The sequence below is a fragment of the Polypterus senegalus genome, chromosome 5 (assembly GCF_016835505.1).
Source record: "Polypterus senegalus isolate Bchr_013 chromosome 5, ASM1683550v1, whole genome shotgun sequence".
Classification (NCBI taxonomy): Eukaryota; Metazoa; Chordata; class Cladistia; order Polypteriformes; family Polypteridae; genus Polypterus; species Polypterus senegalus.
The window spans coordinates 144,781,658-144,793,915 of NC_053158.1; the positions used below are offsets into that span (position 1 = coordinate 144,781,658).

A 12,258-nucleotide genomic window follows, 5' to 3' on the forward strand; every position below is an offset into this window, starting at 1 on the left:
TTCATGTTCTCTCTGACAAGCCCAGTGCAACCCCCTTTTGTCTCCCCAACTCACCCTTTGATCGCTCAGCTGGTGGAGACACTAGCAAGCACAGTCCACTCCTTCTGACCCCTGTCTTACCTGCCTCGAGTGGCGGCGTCAGTCAGACCACTCAGGGTCGGTTGTCCTCCATCATCCTTCTTGCTCCCTGGGGTAGGACTCCCTCTTCAACGCACCCACTACAGTAATCCCTCCTCGATCGCAGGGGTTGCGTTCCAGAACCCCCCGCGATAGGTAAAGATCCGTGAAGTAGAAACCATATGTTTGTATGGTTATTTTTATATATTTTAAGCCCTTAGAAACTCTCCCACACTGTTTATAAATATTCTCCGCACAGTTATACAGTAAACCCTCGTTTATCGCGGTTAATCCGCTCAAGACAGATAAATGAATTTCCACGAAGTAGGATTCTTTATTTATAAATCTAATTTTTTCGCAGTTAGAGCATTGAAAACATGTTTACGACCTTCTAAATATGTTTTTTAACATTATTAGAGCCCTCTAGACATGAAATAACACCCTTTAGTCAAATGTTTAAACTGTGCTCCATGACAAGACAGAGATGACAGTCCTTTCTCACAATTAAAAGAATGCAAACATATCTTCCTCTTCAAGGTGCGCGTCAGGAGCGGAGAATGTCAGAGAGAGAGAGTAAAGTAAACAATCAAAAATCAATAGGGCTGTTGCGCTTTTAAGTATGCAAGCACCGCGATAAAGCAGCCGCAATGAAGGGATCAATATGAAGATGGTCTTTCAGCATTTTTTACAGGAGCGTCCGTATCTTCTAAGCAAACAGCCTCTGTGCAAACAGCCCCTCTGCTCACACCCCCTCCGTCAGGAGCAGAGAATGTCAGAGAGAGTGAGAGAGGCAAAGAAAAGCAAACAATGGAAAATCAATACAGGCTGTTAGAGCTTTTAAGTGTGCGAAGCACCGCGCAGGAAGCATATCGTATATCATTAAGGAGTTTTATTTAATACTTAGTACGTGCTCTGATTGGGTAGCTTCTCAGCCATCCGCCAATAGTGTCCCTTGTATGAAATCAACTGGGCAAACAAACTGAGGAAGCATGTACCATAAATTAAAAGACCCATTGTCCTCAGAAATCCGCGAATCAGCAAAAAATCAGTGATATATATTTAGATATGCTTACATTTAAAATCCGCGATGGAGTGAAGCCGCGAAAGTCGAAGTGCGATATAGCGAGGGATCACTGTATTCCCCAATATTAAGTGGGGACAATCCGCCTCTGGAGCGCCAATCATTCATTGGCTGGCTCATCCTGCCTCTCCCCCGTGATGCTGTCTTATGTTCTCACAGTTCTCACAAGATGCTGTCCTATGTTCTCACTGTTCTCACAGTTCTTTTTTTATTTTCTTTTTTCCTCTTTTCTGCTGTGCCAGCTCCCTTTTATCTTCCTCCGCAGGCACAATGTGTTGATCATGAACTGCAAAAAGCTATTGAATCAATTGAGACAGAACAACCTTCACATTCAGGCATGCTCCATCTTAATCACCCCACAAACCTCCCGCAGCTATACAAGCACACACGCCCACAGAAATCGAGCCAGCAATTTAATTATTTATTTACTAAAAAACCTGACCAGCTGCTTCGCCATTGACCCACTATACCACAGCCATTTCTTTATGCATTTTGCACTTCAGTACTGGGTGGCGTAGCTCTGTAAATTTACGTGCCCTATGACCTTGTGGCTGAGTTATTGTTGCTCCCAGACACTTCCACTTCACAGTAATAATATCAGGGCAGAAATGTACAGCAGAAATGTCAAGTGTCACTTGTGACAAAGCTGCCATACTTATGACAGTGCCATGTTTAAAGTCACTGAGCACTTTAGTATGCCCCATTCTACTGCCAATTTTTGTCAAAGAAGATTTTATGGCTATGTGCTTGATTTTATGCACCTATCAGCAATGGGTGAGACAAACACCTGAACGCAATAATTTGGAATGGTGCAACCATTTATTTTGCCCATATATTATATGTTAGATTGGCTGGCTGCTCTAAAATGGCAAACTGTGAGTTGTTCCCATGGGTTTTGCCCAGTGATGAACTGGTACAACATCCAGGGTTGGTTCCTATTTTGTGCACAATGTTTATAGGAATAGGCACTGACTCTTCACAATGCTGAATTTAATAAACATGTGAGAAGACCGACAGACAGATGGATGAATTATTTAATCAAATGTAAGAAATCCAAAACTTGAAAGAATGCTTTCATCCCTATTTCCCTATAGCATTCTTCAGACTGTGATCAATTGCAGAATTAATGTTTTCAGTACTTAAATTCATATAAAAAAATTAAAGCCAAATTCATAGCTTTTAGACTTGTTTTTTAATTGTCCTGTTGATGTAATTCACAGTTTATGAGATAATGTAGCATTAATTAAATTAGCTGACAGCTGAGAAAAAAAGCATTCCGTCATAATTTGTTTATCAGTGGACTGGCCAGAGATTAGTATTAGTTGTTTTTGTGGCTCATTGGACACACTTGCGTGTTAGCTCAGAAGTGGCCAAAACTTTGCCAAACCTATAATAGATACCTCCCACATTTATCAGGTGCCCACTGTTTAGATTTGGATCTCTGCTTTACTTATGTTTTCATCAGTTTAACACAAGAAACACTGTGGACAGTGCCAATGAGTTTTTCAGTTTTTAATTGATTGTTTTGTCAGTGTGCATGTCATGCTCCTGTCTTTCCTTGACTTGTCCTAAATAGCCACACTGGAACTACCTATGTCATTGTAACTCTAAAAATGTATTTAGAAATATATTCAGAAAACAACTTTGGTAATATTTTTCTTTATTTTTTACACAAAAACCTCATTACTGCCACAATTGGCTCCATTGAACACTGATATCTAGATGTGAATTGCTGTCTTTCTCCACTCATGACTGTATTTGCATATCATTTTTACTTTCACAGATCCTCTCCCTTTGCTGTTATCAGCATTAATGAAAATTGATAACCAAATGATGAATTGTTGCCTCCCTTCAGCATACAACTGGAAAATAATCACTAAAAAATATCACACTTTTAATCACTCACATTGTTTCACTATCATGTTGAAGAAAGTAGACAAATCTGAATCTTGGTGCCTTATTTATTTCAGTCAGGTAAAAAATGAATTTAAACTTACTTGAAATGGCATTACAAGTGTTTTCTCACCCCATGGAATACAAAGCACAAAGCCAGCATCAGTTTGATGTAGGGAAAGGAGAACACGCAAGAATGCACATTATGGAGGGAGCAAGCTGAGAAAGAATAGCACAGCACCGAAAGGTCTCTTGATGTCAGTGTTTTCACAAACACTGCATACTAAGCAGTATATGCAAATACTAGAATATCCAAGCTTTTTAATACATATACGCATGTTTTCATTGTGATATATGAACAAACTGACAGACCTCCAAGAGTGTCTGCTATTTAAATATATATGTGAAATATGTATAGACAGTATGGATGTATTTTTTATAAACTGTATCAAAAAATATTACTTTTTACTTAAGTTTATTTTTCCAGCTGGTTGAACAGTGTTAATTGCTTTTTACAACATGACCAGTGCAGGACATAATATCAAACAAATAGCCCTTTTTACTCCAGACCTGGGAACACTTCCGGTGCTGCACAATTGCATGACGGAAATATTTCCGGGTCAGTCGGAAGCCCCACAAGATGGGAATAGCTACCCTGGCAACACCCATGGTGTCAAGCAGGGAATGTTCAGGACTGAAATTCACAACACACCCTGCAGGTGTATACATGGGTGCATTGGCCCAAAGGCACTGCCACCTAGTGTTTCTGGGATCTGTAGTATCATGGATGACTGTCTCCCGTAACCAATCTACTTTATAGTACCATCTGGGGACAAAATGCCCTCTGTCCCAGGCAGAATTTGAGTCCAATATCCCCTCCTATTGCAGCAATTAAGTACTGAAATACTGTCACAACATCCTGCTCAGTTTTTAATTAATATTTAAAATATTTTTGGTATTATCATGGTATGAACTGCTCACATGACACTTTCACACACTATAGCACTTTGAAATCGGCATGCAGATTCCGAATCAGATACAAGTAGATGTTCTGTGAAAGAAATTGAAGTTAGGAGCAGTGCATCTCTTAATGCAATGTCTTAGCCTTAACAATTTATTAGAGAATCAGCAAAATGCATGTGGAATAGTAGAAAGTGCCAGTGTCACACAAGAAATTAATTGTTGCCAACTTAACATGTGGTCAACACTTTATAATGAGCATGGAAATGTTTAAATTTTATCTCTATGGCCGCCATATTGAACTTTCCAAAGTCACTAATTCTCCAACTTCCCGTGTAGGTAGAAGACTGAAATTTGGCAGGCTCGTTCTTTACAGCTTACTTACAAAAGTTAAGCAGGTTTCATTTCGAAATTCTACGCATAACGGTCAACAATGTCCGCCATGTTGAACTTTCTTATTCATGGCCCCATCTTCACGAAATTTTGTAGGCGGTTTCCCTGCGCTAACCAAAACCAATGTACGTACCTATTTCAATGGTATGACGCTACTGTCAGCCGCCATATTGAACTTTCCAACGTCACTAATTCTCCAACATCCCGTGTAGGTAGAAGGCTGAAATTTGGCAGGCTCATTCCTTACAGCTTACTTACAAAAGTTAAGCAGGTTTCATTTCGAAATTCTACACGTAACAGTCATAACGGTCAACAACGTCTGCCATGTTGAATTTTCTTATTCATGGCCCCATCTTCACGAAATTTGGTAGGCGGCTTCCATGCGCTAACTGAAACCAATGTACGTACTTATTTCAGTGGTATGACGCCACTGTCAGCCACCATATTGAACTTTCCAACGTCACTAATTCTCCAACTTCCCGTGTAGGTAGAAGGCTGAAATTTGGTACTTATTTCAGTGGTATGATGCCACTGTCGGCCGCCATACTGAACTTTTCAATGGTCTTTGTTACTTATGGGCCCATCTTCAAGAAATTTGGTACGCGGGTTCCCAACGCTAACTGAATCATATTTACGTACATATATACGTTCATAGCCTGCAGCTCAGTCACCGTGTGAGGCGGCGTTGGGTCCCCCATTGCAACGCCTCCAACGTTGTTGGCTGCCTGCCTATATAAGGCCATCCATCCCTCCAGTCTTTACATTCTCTTCCTTGCTTTGCCACGGGATTCACGTCTCGCTGGTGATAACCGAAGCCTTTTTATTTAATCCACGGCTTCTCCGCTGTTTTATTGTTCATTTATTACGATTATAGTTATTGTGTAGGTATTTTAGACTTACTTTACATTGTTCAGGTACCCATTTCCTTTATCATTCCATCCGTACCCCCATTAACATGTCTTTGAAGTGATCACAATCGATCAAAGAACTGTCACTTACCGAGTGGTTTCCATGCCCGGAGATGGCACCTACCTTTTCCATTCTCTGTGTTACATATTGCACGGCCATATCAGGCTCACTCTTGATATCCGGAGGAACATTGTGTCTTATGTATTGAATGACTGGGACAGGTTCAAGGTGTGGACTGATGACGGTACAGGAGATAATTATTCTACACAGGAGCACTAGAAGAGTGAAATGCTTAAGCCCTTCATCTATGCATCTGCATGTGAGTTGATGGCTGCCGGTGAATTGTTCGGTTGTCACTTTCAAGTGTACCGAAATGGCCAAATATTTTACACCTTTCGACAACCGCCAATGCCTCTTAAACATCTTAGATTGACAGGTGACGATTTCAGTAGTGGACAATTTGATGTTTATGAATGTTTAAACTCTCAAAAGCTGGATGCGAAGTTATCGATGAAACCGGTTGTATACTTACAACGTTTGACAGATGCCGAATGTCTCTTCAACACGTCCTACAAATACTGTCGTAATTTAAACAAACCATGAAACTCAAACCGATTATGACAGCAGCAATCCAAGCTGTGAGATTTGAAACAAGATTACTGTTCACATGGCCAACTGTACGTTGCATGCTCAAGAGTAAGCTCAGCGCACAGCTTGGTCATATTACAACCAGAGGGCCGAACTCACAATGTGGTATACAAAGAGATCCTTAACAAATAATTATTGGTATATTTTCCCTCAGTTTAAAAAGGTTTAATTTTCTTCTTAATAAAAATTTTAAGGCAGTACTTCGCCGCTGTGAAGCGCGGGTATTTTGCTAGTTTTTTCATATATTTATAGAAGTTTAGTAGACAAAATACTCCACTTAGAAAGTGTTAAGTAGCTTTTGCCATTAATAAAAGTTACACCATGAATGCTGTTTAAAGTCCTCTAATGATGAAACATTTGCCATAGGAAAACATAACTGTGTGTGTACCTAGATCAAAGTTCAGCTTGTCTCCTACCCTGGAGAGCTGATCAGGCTTGTGTCTTGTATTTTTAATAAATAATTTGTATGATACCATGTGTAATGTAACGGATGGGGAATGTCACTCTAGTATAACTACATTGGCAGCGAATGGAAGTACAGAACTCAAGCAGGCATTTAGTTGAGCGTGCAGAAGTGAGGAATAGCCTAGTCATTAGCATTATAGATAAAGATAAAATAATATCCACACCAAAAGTTTGACATTATGCAGTGATGTACTATCATTAGAACCAGTCTAAAAAATGTTTTTCTTACATTGTAACATTACACTTACAGTACCTTTGTTTATGGAATTTATTATTTATTTCTTTATTTTTGTGGATTTCATAAGTTATGTAACATTGTCTGGTAAGAATTTCATATGAAGAGCCTCATTGGGAATATATTTACTGAAACAAATGTTGACGCGTTCAATACTTATTTCCCCCACTGTACTCCAAACAGTGACAGAGCTGACAGATCCTCTTAGGTTCCTTAAAATGTAAAGAAGCACTTGTAATCACTGTGCCACCTTAATTAAAGCAACATATTTAAAACCCAAATTAATGCAGTGTTGTGCTTCCTGTGAAAATATTTAAAATGTGTGCTTAACAATAGATAGAGAGATAAATAAATAAATGATTTCTTATTTATTAATTAGATAATAATAAATTAATAAATGTTGCAAGAAAGTGGAAAAGCTGTGATGTACACAATAAAGAAACAATTGTTTTCTGCATATCTTTGTATAATAACTGTGCAATGGAAATCTTTTTAATATTTGACATAGACTTGAATAACACTGAAGACTATTGTGTGTATCCATAGCCAAATGAGTTCCTTTTGCTTTGCATTTTTACTTATTATACTAGGCTGAAATAATATTTTATGATTTTCCTGGTGCAGCCAGGAAAGGGAAGGAGTTGTGCTTGAAATCATAGTATTTCAAGACGGAATCACACTCCGTGAAATGCTCAGTTCTATAGGTGTTAGACTTGTGTATGGTCCAAATGTAAGAATGTGCATCAATATTTATATTGTTTTATTCTGCCCTTTGTGATAAGGTTACCATTAAATATAATAAAATATCCATTGACAGTGTTGCATATTCTTTTAATTTCTAGAAAGCTTATCAGGGTCCAAAGGAATGTATAGAAAAAATGAAGTCACTAACAATTGAATCATCACCTTCTGAATCAGGTAACTATTTCATAATAGTATTTTATACCATATACTTTTTCATGTGCTCATTTATACATACTTCATAAATTATGCTCAGGTTGGACAAACAACAATTGTAATACTTATTGTTAGTTTTCAGGTGAACAAGAAATTCATTCTTACCACACTGAAAGTACCAAAATGCAATGTTTCTCTCACTGGAGAATATTTATTTATATTATAGAAAGGAGAATCATCATTTTTACAGTTAAAAAGAAACATGTGTCACTCCATATTTGTAATAAATGTGTAATTAAAGTTAACTTGTGTTTAATCCTCTTTAACATATCCTTATGACACCAAAGATTTTAAATGCAATTGTTTTATGAAAATGCATGCCCAATTTTCATGTACTAAAAGAAGCAGAGTTTCTAGTGCCTGTCTTATAAATATACTGTACTAATCTTAATTATAACACTGAAAAGAAAAATGTTAATGCTGTGACTGTATCTAACTTGGCTATGACTTCATATAATAACTGACTGTGGGTCCTCAAGTAATGTATTTTCTCCAGGGAAGCTGCTGATTGGCATTTGTGCTTTACTGTAATCTGTTGTTAACTGGCCATATCTCAGCAATAATATCAATACAGTTAGTTCTTAATCAGTTTCAGATTTCTTTTGTTTTACTTTGTGTTTAACCAAATCTGGATTTTTTTTTCTGGATTCACATTATGTATATTTTTAAAAAGTGCATTTTATCTGTATACTAGTTACAGGGCTCTGGTAAGCATGTGAATGTATACAATTGCATGCTGCTTAACAGATCAAATTATGACTGTGTAATACATTAGGAAAATGAGGATAATAAAAGTAAATTGTGTTGCTGCAATTTATCAGGCAGTATTGTTTAATTTGCAATCAGGAATATTTAAATCTTTCCTACTACCACTACTACATTAAAAAGGTAAAAGCAAATTTGATGAAAACTGGCCATTCAGCCCAACAAGCTCAGAAATCAATAACATTGAGGGCATCAATGTAATCCACTTCATTCTTCTTCTTCTTCTTTTTCTCTTTTATCTCATTATTACTGTTAAATATCCATTTAGATTAACACCAATAAATCACCTAACATTTTTAACTTATGTATTCTAATTGTATTTATTAGATAGAAAATACTTTATATACAGATCCCCTGAATTACACACTATAGTGATTTTGAATTTTCATCATCACAAAGATCAAACACAGATGATAGTGCTAAAACCCAATTGCATTCTCAGTGAACCTGTAGCTGCAGGCTTTGCAAAGGAACGTGGCTGGATGTTAAGGGCAAGGCTAGATGTTGATAATGCACTATCATAGTCTTCTTAATTCTCACAATTGATTCTGCATACATAGACTGTCTTCACAGTAGCCTACATTCGTGTGCTGTTTCAATGAACTTGTCATGTGTGTTGCTTGCATGTCTTATTGAATTATCCTGAGCATCATTGTACCAAGAAGGATCATGAAATAGTTGGAAAAGCCCAAGAAGGATAACAGAATGCTAAATTTGAGGTGATAAAGCACAGGTAAAGTTTTATTGACCAGTATTTAATGAAGGACAATGTCTTGGTAGGGTTTGTTTGATAACTACTGTTATTGCTAAATTAAATGTGTAAATTTTCCATGTATGTTATAATTTCAATAAAAGGAGTCCATTTTTAGGGCCAGGAAACTTGTAAAAATTATGTATACATATATTATATGCCTGAAGTTCAAAATCAGGAACTACTCTAAAGGAGAAATTTGTTGAAACATTATGTTATAGAAACTGTACTGTGCAGGACATGGTTTTTACTATAAAATTACTCTGATTACTTTATTTTTTGTCAGATCATCCATATTCTCTGCACTCCCAAGGATCTTCAGAGGAAAGTAATGAACTAGTCAATATTGCTGCCTTTAATCGCCAGACTTCTATACAGATAGATGCACAGTCTGACAATGACATCCTGCAGCAAAAGCTGGATGAAGAGTGGATGTACCATGCACATGGCAGCCGCCTGGATCAGCAAAGGAGCCAAGTTTCTGGCAGCCGTGCAGATCCAGTTTACGAAGAACGAAACAGAAGAGTTTCTAGTAATCCTCATTATGAAAAGAAATCTTTTGCTCAAAGCAGGCTACCATCTGAAAATGAAGTACCTGTTGGCTTTCCTGTCTCAGAAAGTCACCATCTTTCCTTCTTTCCCATTGGTGAAGAAACTGAAAGAAATCAACAGAATTTTCCTAGATATAGCAATCAGGCATATGCTGGAATGCCAAAAACTCCAGTTTATAATGTGCCATTGCCTCGTATGATTTCTAGACCAGCTGGATATCCAATTCCTGAATCTAATAATCCAGATACTATTTCAGAGACACCAATGACACCTCAAAATAATTACCCATCAACAGAAATGGGTAGGTATTTATTCTTTGAAATTTAATAGAATTCAGAGTGTTCAGAGTGTTAGTCTTGCAGTAGGCTTATTAAATATACACAACCAGTGAGATTTACAAATTTTAATACTGGTCATGAACTAATTCATGAAGTGGTGCAAACATATAATTATTCAAAGTCATTGATACAATAAACATATTTTCAAAGGTATAAAGTGATACCCATGGTTGCTTAGTGAGCAAGAATGGTTTCCAGAATTCATTAAGGACTATGGCTCCAAGAGTTAGATGTCAGAATTTTTTTTTTTTGTTGGGCTCAGTTTTTACTCTAAGGCTACATAAATGGTTTGCTTTGCTTTGCTTTTTACAAAAGTGTAACTGCAAAACTTGAAATCCTCAGCACTGCCTTTTTTATTTGCAAGCTAATAATGCATTGTTTCAACAGGAAATACTAACATCCCTACTTTTGATTCCCGTGCTGGGCTAGACGGTTCTTTTTTACCTATACCTGGAATACAAACAGGTTCAGGTAAGCCTGCACTAAATACAGTACACCAAAAGTCAAAAAATGACAGTTCTAAAATCATGGATATTTTGAGTCTTTATGAGCAGCTCTTCAGTAAACTGAGATTTATAACCTCAGAGATCAGTGAGAATAAACACAGTTCACATGGGATTGAATCTTTGAATTAAAGATCCACCTCGTCATTTTCTCAAGAGTTCTGTCTTCAGTTGTGTTTCCTGTTAATGACCTGCACTGATTTTTACGGAAACGTTTATTTAAAAATATTCTAGCCAAAAAATGTATGTGTTTGCACATTGTGAGCATACAACTGGGTAACTGACATGTACATTATGTAACATGAGATATTCTTTTCCATGGACAATTTTGGTGTTGTTTACAGTGGTCCTGCATCACAATAGAATGCCATTCTATCATAAACTTGTTATTATGTCTGTTCTCCATGAAAACATGAGAGAAAAATTTTCTTCATTATCAGTATAAAACACATGACATAAGTAAAAAAAAAAATGTAATTTTTAGGTGTTGTATTCATTTTGGTCATAGTACATAATTATTACCCCAGAGATGTACAGTATATTGTGATTTTTTTTCCATCCATGCATTTGGAAACAATGTATTTAATTGGTAATTTCATAACAAAATTAAAATCCCATACCTCTAAATTACTGTGTATGGTGCACCCACTGAGATTTTGGTGCCAAATGCTATGCCCATGTTTAAGTCCAGTGTATGAGCTCATTTTGGTTTTCACAATATTATAGAGAATAAAGAACTTGATAATAAATATGCAGTTTACGAATATTGTCAGATGAAAATGAGGCACTCCAGCAATGTTTTAGGCCATTATTTCCCAACATCGGTCCTGCGGGGCACACTGTGGCTGCAGGTTTTTGTTCCAACCAGATTCCTAATCAGTGACAACACCTGATAACACTGATCTCATTTAATTAGTTGGTATTATTTTTCTTTTATTCTACATTCAGAAAGGCACAGCAGCATGATTTTTACATTTATAAAACATTTAGAAATATTTCTGCTTTTGCTATAGATTTAAATCCTTAACTCTCTTTTGTTGATTTCATTATATTTTGCCCTTTCTTTGTGCAGTTTTTCCCCTTCATGGGATATCTTATTAATAGCAATTAATAATTAGCAGACAAGCGGGCAAACCACGCTGAATAATCCAAAGGCTGCAAGTACTTTAGCGTCAGACCCACTAATTAGTAAATAAAGGATTAATTAAACAATCAGAACACCTAGAAAAGTAGAATGAAAATCAAGATAAAAATTTTGTTAAAAAGAAAAAAAAATACATTATTCCCATATAACTGCTTGGTACATTTTAATATACTAAAAATAAAAAAAAAATGTATGTAAAATATATATATGTATATATATATATATATATATATATATATATATATATATATATATATATATATATATATATATATATATACATACATACATACAAACATACATTTTTTTTATTTTTTTTTTTTGCAAACTTGGTTTTCTAATTTGTATATTGTTCCCAAAACACAGAACTTGGGAAATAACACATCACTTAATTAGCTCAGGAGTCCAATTAAAAACAGAAGCTGGTTGGAACAAAAACCTGCCGCCACAGTGTGCCCCCCAGGACCAAGGTTGGGAAACACTGTTATAGGCCAAGACCTCTCTTTGTCTGTTTTCTCCTGGTGATATTTTTAAGTCTTTAACCGTC

General features: G+C 36.5%; 1 protein-coding gene across 2 annotated transcripts in view; it reads left to right on the plus strand.

Moving 5' to 3' along the window:
• The window catches only part of ripk1l (receptor (TNFRSF)-interacting serine-threonine kinase 1, like), a 71,812-nt gene that overhangs the window by 49,618 nt on the left and 9,936 nt on the right, over nt 1–12,258 (plus strand). Inside the window, exons 8-10 of one of the 2 annotated variants that reach the window (XM_039753437.1) lie at nt 7,544–7,619; nt 9,461–10,027; nt 10,452–10,535. In XM_039753437.1, the coding sequence (XP_039609371.1) occupies nt 7,544–7,619; nt 9,461–10,027; nt 10,452–10,535 (727 nt within the window). The remainder of the gene's footprint in view (nt 1–7,543; nt 7,620–9,460; nt 10,028–10,451; nt 10,536–12,258) is intronic. The other variant, XM_039753438.1, reaches the window with a different exon arrangement.